Genomic DNA, 14,440 nt, shown 5'->3' with positions numbered 1-14,440 from the left:
TTATTTCCAGGTTATTGTCAGTAAATTTTAATACAACAGGTTAGCATTATAAAAGTTATGTACCAGGACTCAAGTCAATATTATGACTATATGATATAACATGTACTGAAACATTTTATACCGATCTACTTAAATTGCATTTAGTTTCATAGTCTTCGTTTTTAATTTCAGTAGTATGACATTGACCACAAATTAAAAATATAAACTGAAAAGGTAATTTTTTTTTCAAAATATATTCATCAAGTAAAATGAATTACTCTGAAGAATGTCCTACTAAGAGAGGAAATTTTTCGTAGTTATCAATACTTCAATCATATAATTTGTTTACTAGTATAGGGGTTGTGGAGATCATTAAGTTTTTGATTGAGATCATGAACCGATTGATGTTAGACCACCTTCGGAAACCTGGAAGGCCTGGACGGCCATTTCGTCCTATTGTGGGACTTCTCAGCAGTGCGCATCTACGATCCCGCTCACGGGATTCTAACCCAAGGTCCCCAATCTCGCGCGCGTGAACGCTAAACCAACTGGACCACTGAGCCGGCATCCAATTGTGATAGTGTCTAACATCAACCAATCCACGAAATTGCGCGACCGAAGGCCCTGGGTTCGAATCCCTCGTGCGGGATCGTGGATGCACGCTGCTGAGGAGTCCCACAATAGGACGAAACGGCCGTCCAGTGCCTCCAGGTTTTCAATGGTGGTCTAACATCAATCGGTTCATGATCTCAATCAAAAAAACTTAGCAATCTCCACAACCCCTATACTCACAATCTAAATGTTGATGTAAATAATTGTGGTGCTAAAATAAAGGCAGAATAAATCTCTTAAAAATCAAGTGAATCGGGCCCACAATTTGATATTTTCTAGCAACAGTTATCACTATATTTTCTACCGACATAAAATAAACATTTGTAACTGTGAACTGAGTGTATTCATGCCTGATAACTCAAATGAACTATAACAACAATTCCATATTTTTTAAATATTCATTTCTAGGTACACGAAATTAGTTTAAGCCATAAGATTATCAAAATTCTAGCCAAATAAAATTGATCAAATCTATTTTCTTATTTCATTTAGTTATGTCCAAGAGTTAAAATGAAAATGAATGTTCTTGTCAATAGATTGCCGGTCTATCTCTCAAAATATACCATGGAATTCGGGAACTATAGAACTAAAAGCATGAGGTGACATTCAAATTATTTTTTTACTAAAATGTCTACATCACTCTAGGCAGATTTATGTACTTCATAATCGATTATATTAACGTATAAGCTAGAAAACATCTTAGTTTGCAAGTTTCTATATTTTATATTATGCAGAAATGAATACGTTTCTTACATCATTTGAATATCGACAATAATATAACGTTATGGTTATATGAAATGACCTTAATAAAACTTATTGAAAGGCAGGAAGTAGAAGATAACTATCGTAGTGAAAGACTCTTCAACATTGTGTATCCCCTAATTTTCTGGGGACCAAAACCAAAACATTTAATTTTCTCTGAGATTGTTTTGTTTTGAATCATTGAGTACATTCATTGATATATCAGATGGGTTTTGTGGATATTATAGTAATTTCAATGGTTAGGATTATGAGTCAATTGGAGCTAGATCATCATGGAAAACCTGGAAGCACTGGACGGCCTTTTCATCCTAGTATAGAACTCCTCAGCAGTGCCCACCCACGACCTTCCCCTCTGCAAGATTCGAACCCAGGACCTACTGGTTTTGCGCGCGAGCACTTAAACACTAGATCACTGAGCCGGCATCCAACGGTGTTAATGTCTAACTTCAACTAATCCACGAAATTGAACGACACATCCACCATTGTCTTCAATGAGTTACTATCTCACAACAGACCTTGTTCAACTCCACTGGTAATTACTTCTCACTAGAACTCCAGGATATACCTCATGAAGCCAGTCACTAGTGAGTATATGTTGATTAATATCAGATGGATTTTGTGGATATTATAGTAATTTCAATCGTTAAGATCATGAGTCAATTGAAGCTAGACCACCATGGAAATCCTGGAAGCACTGGACGGCCGTTTCTTCCTATTATGGGATATATATTTCAAACAAAGGTTAGTTTATGAAGTAAACTATCAATTTCCACAATCTCTACAAAACTCTTATCAAGTATACTACATTAATTCAAGCATATAGCCAGGAGATTTAATGTAAAAGAAAACAGTTAGATTTTAATAAATATAACCATTCAAAATAAACATTTTTTTCAAAAAAGAGATTCAAACACAAAATTTCAGCTAATTAATTGATTTAATGTTTTTCCTTTGGGGTATATATTTACTTATAATAGAGTGGAACAATTTTCCCTGGATTCAATTATCACGCAAACTACATTTTATTTTCCCTCTTATAATTTATATTTATAATAATTATGAATTCAAAAAAAGAAAAGAGAAAAATTTCGAAAAAGAATGGACAGTAATAGTTCAGATGGTATCTTAATTAGGATCACGCCTAATAAGTTAAATAGTTAACGTTTATTATTTTTATTTACATTCAATGACTGAATAGTTAAATTTATAAAGAATGTCTTTTATCTATTATGTGAATAAATAGAGATTATATTAGAAAATAGGTTTAGATTGTAGAAATGTAGTAGTGAAATTATGAATGAGAAGGTTGTCTTTTTTATTCTCAGTATTCAATATGGTTAACCTTTTTGTTTTTAATGAATAAATTCTATGAAAACTAAGAATTAGTTTTGAAATGCCTATAAATATTAATTATTATATTCATTTTTGTCAGTTCCAGTTGAACTAGTCTTTATAAATATCTCTTTTTATAATAGTTATGTGATCATTAGTGGATAGTTTTAAGATATTGTAATTATGTTAGGTAATTGAAAGTAGTCGATGAGAAACTTTTGACTTTTACTTCATGTTAGTTGGTATTTATCAATTAAGTGTATTTGAAACATTGAGAGAAATGTTACCCCCCTGGTTGATTCGAAAAACAGTTTTCTTAGCTACACAGTCTGAGATATTATTAAAGAGTTGTGAATAATCTTTTGTGGTAGAAATATTTAAAATACTTGCTCTAAGATTTATTGACTTGATTCTGTATGATGCAAGAATTACATTCGAAGTGCATAATTCATAATTCAATTCCCTTGAGATTTATTGTTCATGCTTTAGGTGTTAAATTGGTTATTTTCTGAAAGTTCATAATAAACATGAGTGTGGGTTTTTATAAACAATGTTGAACCATTTTAAAGATATGCATGACCGACCTACCTACTTTCAGTCACTTTTTGTTTAAGGCTTGAAATATTAGTTATGTGATGAATAAGAAACTTAATGATTTTATCAACATAATAGCTTCTGTCCATCACTTACAACAATTAAACATTTGAAATTCATCACCAAATCGTTTTATTAAACATGAACAGAAAATTGAAGAAAATTAAAGCAATATCATGACTGTGATCAGTCTGATATAAAAGCAATGAAAAATGAACCCTAGTTATGTAACTGGTAACTCTACAAAATCTCATGTTACCTATTAAACAACTTACAGAAATAGAAAATACCGTTTGAATCGGCTCTTTGTATACAAAAATAAAGATTTGAACTGTCTTCAAATACCTGGCTTAATGGCTCAATGAATTTCACGGTAGATATATATGACAAGAATAGTGTACTTTTACTCAGAGCTGATTAATAATAAATATAATTTTGTTATATCCCAATAAGTAGAAAAGTTGTATTTTTGGTGTTTTGTGACTTAATGTAAACCACTTCCTCAGAGTAAGTATATAACCGAAATAAATTAACGTAAGTTTATACTATTGAAACTTGTGTTAATTTATTTAGGTTATTCACTCACTTTGAAAAAAGTAGCCTATATAAAGTCACAAAACATCTGAAATACAATTTTTCTACTTATTTGAATATAACAAAAATATATTTATTACTACGTTTCTACACAATGCTCAAGTTATCTGAAACTATGAAGTCCAACCTTGGCATTGATAATTATCATAGCTGGTTATGTATTATAAATAATTATCAGCTTCATATTTGATATTAAATATACAATACTTACATATCCATTAACAAATGATTCCATCATCATGGCAACTTGATTCATATCTATGGGAAAGTACAACTTTATTCCTTGATAATTTGACGGTATTGATGGTAACCAATCACCATTCCAAATGTTTAAATCTAACGGTTCATCAATGTCTAATATCAATAAAAATTATAAATTAAGTATAATTTATCAATCGAGAAATATATCAAAATATATTCCCATACGACGTTGAATTATGATGATGACATGTTCTCTGAGGTATATTAAGTTTTCGAGGAGCTTTAAACCATCAAGTTCAATATATACAACTCCACTACTTCAGCTGTAAATCTTTACCATCATAACATTGAATTATCAATAATGATTTGATTGTAATTCCTTTGTAATAACAACTGCGTTGTAAAATTGGTTATCTGATCTCGTGTACATAGATCTAGCTTAGGTAATATTTTTTTTATAAAATTTATCTAATTATTCTGAATTTAAATAGCTGTTCTCTAAAGTTATTTTAAGTGGTAAGCTGGATACGTAGAGTAAGGAAATTTTTAGCAAAGTTTGTTAATTAGTTTAAATGAATTCAAGTGATTGTGGTTGAGGAAATGACACAAAAACTGTTATATAATGTACAAAGTTTGTGCTCAACCTCTTCTAGAATATTGCACGTTTATTCTTAGCAGTGAGCACATAAAGGATAAATTAATGCTGGAATCAGTACAGAGACGATTTAAACTTCGTATTCTTGGAGCTGATTGCACCTTAACTTATAATTCTAGATGTAATAAACTTGAGCTAGACCCTTTATGGAAGAGGAGACTCAAACTAAACTTTATCTTTTTCTTCAAACTACTTAATAAACTAACGTTTACGTTCAATCACGTGATTCAATATGCAGAAACTTCTCATTATGACATCCGTAATTCCTTCTCACTAGTGAAACAAACTTATTCTAAATCATCTCTTTATATGAATTACTTCACCTGTAAATTTTCTAGACTCTGGAATAACCTACCACAATCTATCCGCATGATAAAATCACTCCCATTATTTGTTCGCTGTATCGAAGTATACTGCTCCTCTGAAAATGCATTGAATGTTCTAGTACCTGTAAGTATATCTCATTCCACAAGTGATATTATAGGAACTTTAAATGTTTAGTCATTTTTATTAGTGTATTCCCTAAATAAAACCACCTACTTGCTGTCACTTTATGTTAACACCGTCCCTAGCAAGTTTAACTAATTTGAATAACATAAACAGTATATCACTGTGTCACATGACACACGCATTTTGGTATATTTTGGTAATTACTGCTTTGTTGTTCCGTGCTCTCTGTTTTCGTTTTAATTTCTCTAGTTATAGATAATTATCATTAATTCGATCTGGCGCACGAAATGACCTTAATTACTCCGTTCATAAATCAACAGGCTGTCCATTTAAGAAATATTAAAAATTCCCGGCTGATGCATTGGATCGCTATGATGCATATACTACTTAAACAACTACTGAATTAGTATACCTAAAACTTTCTTCTATTAGATGTTTGTTCTGTACATTTAGTGTTACTATTCCTATCACATTGATCATGCCTGTAAACTGGCGTGAATTCTGTTTTTATTATTTTCAGAATATAGATTATTAATAAAATCCAATCCACATCATAACGTAGTCACTCTCCAGTAGTCTATGCTTTTTGAGGGTTTTTTAATCTGATATCTCTGTATGTTGATAAAATGCATTCTTTAAATCTGAAGATTTATGCATCAAATTGGATGATGGCAATTATCATCTATTGTTATTATTAATCGCTTTATTTAGTATTATATGTTTAGTATATCATAGAATTCCCATTAGAATACATCATTACAAATTTATTTTAGGATTTTTTTACCCTTCGGAAGAAAATTAACAAACTTATTTTGAAGGTAAATTTTCATTTCAACAGTCAATTGAATTCAAGATTGACAGAATAAGCCGTTAGTCATATGTAAAAAAAATTCGATAAGCTTATTTCTACCTGAAGTTTATGATGAAGCGGTTGATCAGAAAGACAATGATAGCTACATGATAACATCACTCGACTCATAGAACTCAACTCCATTAAAATTGTTAAACAGGCAATGGAACATGACTACTTTAGTATATATATATATTTCACTGTTGTCAATATTGTACGTGGTTGTTATTTTGTCAAGAAAAGTGTGACAAGTATACGTATTCCAATTACACCCAGAAATTCGCAATATATGCCTAGTTTCAAAGTCATACTTAGATTAACCTTGTATGGTATGATTGCTTTTACTGATAACCGACAAATACTATTATAAAAATAAGATTTTCAAATAACAATAATAATAATATTAATGACACAATTACATTCATACAATAAAGGTAAATTGCTGTCACACTCATAATCGTTAGAATAAAAGCACCCAATGGATTTATTGTTTATATATAAAGAAAGCTAATAAATGATACAAAGCAATAATAGTTAGCTAATAAAGAATAAGAATGGAAAGTTGGATGAATTAAATAAACTACATGCATGATTGAAATGGTTTGACAACAGGTGGGTTACATAAGCAATGCTTACCAGTTTCTGGAATCGTTAAAAATCTTACATCTAAGATAATAAAAGGAAATTTTTTTCACAATCAGTTTTGTATTGTTATTGTTGTCGATTAGTTCATATAATGTTTTAAAAGATTTACTGTTTGCAATAAGTATATCTAGTATCTACACCGAACAAAAAGCCTTCGTTTTGTCTATATATATATATCAGATGGGTTTTGTGGATATTATAGTAATTTCAATGGTTAGGATTATGAGTCAATTGGAGCTAGATCATCATGGAAAACCTGGAAGCACTGGACGGCCTTTTCATCCTAGTATAGAACTCCTCAGCAGTGCCCACCCACGACCTTCCCCTCTGCAAGATTCGAACCCAGGACCTACTGGTTTTGCGCGCGAGCACTTAAACACTAGATCACTGAGCCGGCATCCAACGGTGTTAATGTCTAACTTCAACTAATCCACGAAATTGAACGACACATCCACCATTGTCTTCAATGAGTTACTATCTCACAACAGACCTTGTTCAACTCCACTGGTAATTACTTCTCACTAGAACTCCAGGATATACCTCATGAAGCCAGTCACTAGTGAGTATATGTTGATTAATATCAGATGGATTTTGTGGATATTATAGTAATTTCAATGGTTAAGACCATTATATATATATATATATATATATATATATATATATATATATATATATACTCGTGGCCGTATGAGAGCATTTCAAGCGGTAGAACAAACTTGCCTCTGTCGATCGGACCATGGCATTTGGGGGTGTAGATTATCAATTATGAATTCTATTCAAATATTGTTAAGTGTAGTGAGTTATTCATTTCCCTTCCATGATATCCTATGACCAATCAAAGTGCTTCTGTATATGTAGATGTATTTGGTGTATAATTAGACACATTTATTATCAAGCCTATAAGTATCACATTTTGTAACAAAAGATAATCCTAATACTATGTTTATTTTCAAAAGTTTGTACAATCTTATTATTAAGTTAATTATCAATAAAGATCATACTAATCTAATCTATAAGATAAACATGTAATCTGTGGTTTATTTATTTGAAACATACTTTCTATTTATAGATTCTAACATAATTATTGCTAATGCTTCATCTGTGAATAAGATTTTTACAATGTAATTCTATTATGTGATCTGTATATAATTTAACAGTACACAATGATTTATTTACTAATTAATATGAATGCACATAATTGTCACTCTGTTTGTAATCACCTTCAAGTTAATTTCGAAATAGCTTTTTAGGATTATTTTTTTACGAAAGATGAATAGTGGCTAGTTGTGGAATAAAGAATACGCGTTTTATCCTATTTGGGACTCGTCAGCCGGATGTACCTACATCCGAGAATTGATGTTCACCCTGGGACTCGAATCCAGTACCGTTTACTTCAAACGGCATCGCGTTATGCATATAGCTACTAAGTCCTGATAGCCATTAGCTTGTGCGATGGGGTGAAGTATAAATTCACTTAGTATTGTTTTACTTATATCTGCCCATTCTTATTTAGAATTGCAATTGGTCAGTTTCTTATTGATATATGTACATCTTGTGTGGATAGCCTCGATATAGCCATAAGTGATAAGCAAGGAATATTTCTGATTTTCCAACCCCGTTTAGTAAAATTACAGCAATTAATTGGCAAAGTTTCTTTTAAACCTTGTGTATAAGTGTAGACTAATAACAAGAAACATATATATGAAGGGGTTTTGTCGAGATTGTAGTAATTTCAGTAGTTGAGATCATGAGTAAACTGAAGCTAGACCATCATGGAAAATTTGGAAGCAGTGAACGGCCGTTTCGTCTGATTGTGGCCTCCTCAGCAGTGCACACCCACAACCCCGCCTCGCAGGATTCGAACCCAGGTTTTCCATGGTGGTCCAGCTTCGATTGACTCATGATCTCAACTATTGAAATATATATATTCTTTATAATACTACAAAATCAGTAGGTAAATAATGATCATCACTGATTTTTCTACATAAATCAACTCGGTTTCAATGAGTTTATGTAGATAAAGTAAATAATTTTGAAGTTTGAATTAGTGCCTTAGATTTTCTTCAATATTTCTTAGTCATTGGTTTCATAACAAATAATTTAAATAATGAGTAAATTAGAAAGAAGAAATTATATTTCAGTTATTTTTTCAATAGAATCCTTTAGAACTATCAAAGGAATTTTATCTTACCTGGACTATGTGGACAGTCAGAATTAACATCGGTGTTTGCTGTTTCTCCACTGGATGCGTGTGATATAAGATCATGAAATAGATCGTATAGCTTTACATTTTGTTTTTATGATTCATTGTAATCATGAAATGTGGGAAAAATTTAATAAAAAATAAATTTTACAAATTGAGAGTTTATTAGCAAAAATAATTAAAATTAACAAATTAATGTAATACATAAATAAATAAATGATGATGATCGTACTTCATTACAAATTGATCAAATTTTATGGTTTACATGGGGAACTGATCATATTTAGACAGCCGTTGAAAACAATGAACAGCTGTTTCTTCTTAGTATGACATTTGTCAGCTGTGCGGATCCACGACCAAACAGAGTATTGAATCCAAGGTATTTCTTTTTATCTAGCAGCAAGTCCTTAACCCTAAACTATAAAATACCAAGAGTAGTTTATTTCATTTAGTGATATACATGAAAGATGGATTTATTTCACATTGTATAATAGAATATCGAGCGTAAAAGACAAGGGATTTGAGTTTCATAAGCAGCTTACTAGGACTATACATTCTAAGCAAAGATTCATTTTGCTGCACATACGTTACATGGGATAAATAAATGGGTTATAAGTGAGATATTTGAGTTTTAATCAATCAGTCATGTGCAACATATAATCTAACATCCAAGTGCATTGAGTCAAGCTACCAAACTGTATCGGTATAGCGAGATAAGATGAACGAGATAAATTCCACAGTAGTAGAATTAATGATGGTATTAGAAAGTAGTAAAAGAGACCAGATATAAACAGTATGATTTGCGAAAAAAAGAGTGAAGTGGCAAACGAAAAATATGTTATGATATGATTTCGAAACTCAGGATCGAACGTAAGATAAGTAGTAAATGCACTTATTCAATGGTTAACAACTCTGAGCCACGTTACCCTATGTCTTCTATCACTGAATATATACTCGTTGAGTACATTATTTATAATTTAGGAAACAAGGCATAATTCTCTCCCTATGTCAATATATATATATATATATATATATATATATATATATAACGTATTGCAGCCAATTTTTGTCGGCTTTTCTCACTTATTTATGTATCGAAAGCGGAAAAGGGAACTTACAATGATTGTAATATGTCAAACATATATATTGTGGGATTCAACTGCAAACACAGAACATTGTTCAGAAATAACTTATGAAATTTATTATCATATGTCTTTACAAAACTTAATTGAAGAGAAGTAACCTTTAAAGAAACAGACCTTAGAGTGAAGAGTTTTGTTCATCATTACTTTCGATTTGGTAAATTCATATTAACTATAATAACACGGTTTACCTTTGCATGATTTTGTTCGCCTGCATACTCTAATGTCTGATAGATCATCCAAGCGCATCTTCGTTTGACTTCCAGACGTGCTTGATAACGCCGGTACCATTTTTGTATAAGAAGAGCAGCTCCTAAACCTAAAATAATGAATAATTAATTTTTTTAATTAGCTGAATACTTTCCATCACTGTCTACAAATAACTTGAATCATACCATACTACATATATTTAGTAACTTAGTGGAGTATGTAAAATTAAACTGGTAACAAGGAAAGCAACTTCAGAACACTAAAACGTGTATACTTGCACAGATAAAAATCATACAAAAATATAATCTCAGGCAACCGTATGGATTAAATCATATGTTGGGAAAAAGAAGTCGATAAAGTCATTGTATCCATCGTTCAGGATCTAGTTTACTCGTCACAAATTTACCAGGTAGTCAGCTAGGTCACTGATTCAAACGACGGTATTAGTATGTGATCGTAAGGAATAATTCATATTTGCCTACAGATTAAACGATGTGCTGCGTCATATAAGATATGTAAATAAATATTTGATCAGAATTAACTACTTATTGTTTGTAAGTGTTTCGACGAGAGAGATGTACTGTGTGTGGGTGAACTCCACCGTTTGTAGTTTGTTACCAGAACTCTAAGAACTTGTCTCAAAGTCAGGTGGGTCAGTAAGATGTTTTTGATGTGAATCAACCGAAATCATACACCAAATTAACATTTAATATCCAGCAAAACCTGTATGAATGCTAAGTTTATCATAGACTACTAAGTCATCTATAGATTTCATTTCCTCAAATAAATTTCACAGAAACGAAACAACGATTTGAACTTAACTTATATCTACGGGAAACACTTTAAATAAAATCCATCATAACTCCCTTTGTGTCATTTTATTGGCTACGTCTAAGATATATTCAGAATTCTGTTCCATAAGGTTAAAATAATTTACTCTTTGAATACAATGGTATCGTTTAATTTAATTAGGAAATAACTGGTACAGTACAGTGATCAGAAAGCTCAAGGTAATCATTAAACCAAAATAATGATGTTTAAGTAATTAAAGCTAACTTTCCAAAAGACAAACTAATTCCATCAAGGACATAATGCCTATATAAACAATCAAACGTTGATATATTCCCCATTCGTTTTACCCTACCTTTCGTCTATCAATCACCGCACATTATAATGAGAGTCTAACTGATTCTAGCTCGATTTCCAATTGCACGGTATTTGAATGACAAGAAATGTCTAAAAAAGCAAAGCTCTTCGTTAAGCTTACTAAGATTAGTAAATCAAATCAAAGTTTCCAGGGATACCAGTAACTAAAAGCTTAGAACTTCTTTCTTATTTACTAAAAATGCAAGCTGAAACCTTCTAGAATCATTGATGAATTGTGTAGCCTCCTGTATTGTCTTACATCGCATTTTATTTCATTCACTTTAGAGTTAGTTTAAAAGTTTGAACGTAAATAATTTGAAGTTTTCTAACATTTACTAAATTTAATTATTGTTAGGAAGAGGTGCAAAACGAATAATTATCAAACATCAATTGCTAAACTTGTTTGTACATTTTTAATGAATATTCATCTAACATTTGTTTCTGAATATTTTTTAAAATCTAGTTCAATGTTTTTGATTGAGATCATGAACCGATTGGTGTTAGACCACCATTGAAAACCTGGAAGCACTGGACGGCCGTTTTGGTCTACTGTGTGACTCCTCAGCAGTGCGCATCCACGATCCCGCTCAAGGGATCCGAATCCAAGGCCTTTAGTCTCGCTCGCGAACTCTTAACCTCTAGACCCTTGAGCTCGCATTCAACGGCGTTAATGTCTAACCTTGACCGAATTCAAATTATAAGCTCCATTTTGACTAATTAATTACTATCCTTTATTTGACTGTCTAATTTATAGTCGATTGACTACGGAATTTTTTTCTCTATCCATTTATATACCTAATAAAATTTATTAACTGTGATAGCTTGAACTCTTGGATACTTATATATATAATCATTGGGAATTATGATTTTTGATAATTAAATTTAAATGTGGAACTCAAAACAACTGTCAACCAACATCAAAGTCACAATCTTCGATATGAACGTCAAGACAGTTCTAGTGTACGGAGCTGAAACTTCGATAACTACTACGATCAACATCAAGACAGTACAAGTATTTATAAATAGTTGTCTACACAAGATACTAAACATTCATTGGCCGGAAACCATCAGTAACAACCTACTGTGGGAGAGAACAAACCAGCTTCCAGCTGAAGAGGAAATTAGGGAAAGACTCTGGAGTTGGATAGGATATACATCACGCAAATCACCAAACTGCATCACGAGGCCTGTATTAACTTGGAATCCTGAAGGGAAGTGGAAAAGCGGAAGGCCAAAGAACACATTACGTTGGGAAGTAGTATTAGATATGAAAAGGAAGAATAACAACTGGAAAGAGCTAGGTAGGATTGCTTAGGACAGGGTTGAGTGGAGAGTGCTGATGGGCGGTCTATGCTTCTCCACGAGGAGTAACAGGCGTAAGTAAGTAAATCTGCATGTGATCACTTATCCGAATTTCTGATATTCTAACCAATCATTTTGAAATATGATGAGTACACTGATGAAGTTGATGATTAGTTCTGGATATAAAAATAAATTAGTTCCAACAGTTTTATTGACTATTTTTCTATTTGATATTTTGACATTTTAACAGCTTTATCACTGTATAGGTATGTATAAATAATGAAGATATTTAATCTGGTGTTTTAAATCAAAATGTATAACTTTGTACCAAATCAGTTCTGTTGCTTATAGCTCACCAGCCGATTGTTTTTTACAAGCATTAAGGGGTGTTGATTTTTTTAAAACAAACTGTATATATATATATATATATATATATATATATATATATATATATATTCGATTTTTAAGCTGTCATTTAAGTAAATGATTGAAAGCAAATACATGCAATCTTATTGAGTTCTATCGAACTTTTTCTTGACTTGTTGAAAATAATGCACGTTATCGTTTGAGCATATTTAAAGTAAGCGTTTATATTCGTTAAAGTTTATTCAAGTCCAATCTTTGTATGTAATGTATTGAATTAATAAGAAAACATATAGGAACAATAAATGTGAAAAACTACCACCATACATAGAGTTATCAAGTGACGGATTTTAATATAACACATATAGTGGTTATTTTTAGAATTTAGCTTGAAACACTCCACAAGGTATGATATTTTGAAACCCGGCAGACCACATTAGATGAAGAAAGTATTATTATAAGTGTAAAGATAAATCATTTTGGACCCTGTTGTCCGCTTACTTCTATGGTTATATTTTTACTTGGCGTAAAATGGATACGGTTTGATATCACCGTCTATTTATAAATGCAACTGTTCTTGCACAGTAAATTTTCTGGAACTCACAATGAAAAGCTGTTTTAAAATGTACCAAAACATTCTACAATCTGAGTTACAAAAAGAAAATTCGGTTTTGTCCCATCATCATAGTACTGGGAACGTGAGAAATGTTGACATATTCCGTTTAGTAATTTACAAGGTACTGAAAAGTCTATTATTGTAGGCTTGTATTCTCTTACAGTGAACAGACAAAGCTACTACAATCAAAACAATGTTGCTATAGAGTGTAGGAAAGAGACATAGATAAGACAGTATTTGAACTAACAGCTTTTATCGTATCAGTTATAAAAAGATGTGTGGTCAAACGCTCTTCAGTATGGCTAGGATGTTATGTTCAAACGACAAAGCAAATGAAGAGTTGGCTATTTCGGTAAAGCATCTCATAAGAAATAGATATTCAAAGAAACTTATTACGAAGTACGGAAAATAACAACCCAAAGATAATAAATAATCGACTGTTGGAAAGGAATCTGTCTTCATCAGCCTTACCTTCAAGCGGATGAGATTTCAAGAGCAATCAATAACAGAGTCAAGGTAGGACAGAAAACAAGCTTCCCTGCTGCTCAACTGGTTTCACTATATAATATCGAGTCTTCATTATACCATTCAAAGTTAAATTAATACCCTTCCGATCTCACCTTTAACTGCTTATATAAATTTACGTGTGTCTTCAGTAGCAAATACATAGAGACGATAGAGAGAAGGGCCTCCTTGAGGCCTTCTAATTACATTCCTTGGAAGCTACGCCTGAAATGAAATGAAATCTTTACAAATGTAATTCTCAGATACCTACTGAGAGGCG

General features: G+C 31.7%; 1 protein-coding gene across 1 annotated transcript in view; it reads right to left on the bottom strand.

The window, feature by feature from the left end:
* The window catches only part of PEF1 (peflin or Penta-EF hand domain-containing protein 1), a 45,444-nt gene that overhangs the window by 19,950 nt on the left and 11,054 nt on the right, over positions 1–14,440 (bottom strand). Inside the window, exons 3-6 of the mRNA XM_051215146.1 lie at positions 10,211–10,338; positions 8,866–8,956; positions 6,666–6,695; positions 4,085–4,227 (exon numbers count right to left, since the gene is read on the bottom strand). Coding sequence (XP_051068330.1) covers positions 4,085–4,227; positions 6,666–6,695; positions 8,866–8,956; positions 10,211–10,338 — 392 coding nt within the window. The remainder of the gene's footprint in view (positions 1–4,084; positions 4,228–6,665; positions 6,696–8,865; positions 8,957–10,210; positions 10,339–14,440) is intronic.

Source organism: Schistosoma haematobium, chromosome 2, assembly GCF_000699445.3.
Source record: "Schistosoma haematobium chromosome 2, whole genome shotgun sequence".
Classification (NCBI taxonomy): Eukaryota; Metazoa; Platyhelminthes; class Trematoda; order Strigeidida; family Schistosomatidae; genus Schistosoma; species Schistosoma haematobium.
The sequence above is the reverse complement of the archived record's forward strand: the minus strand, read 5'-3'. Positions and strand labels throughout refer to the sequence as shown.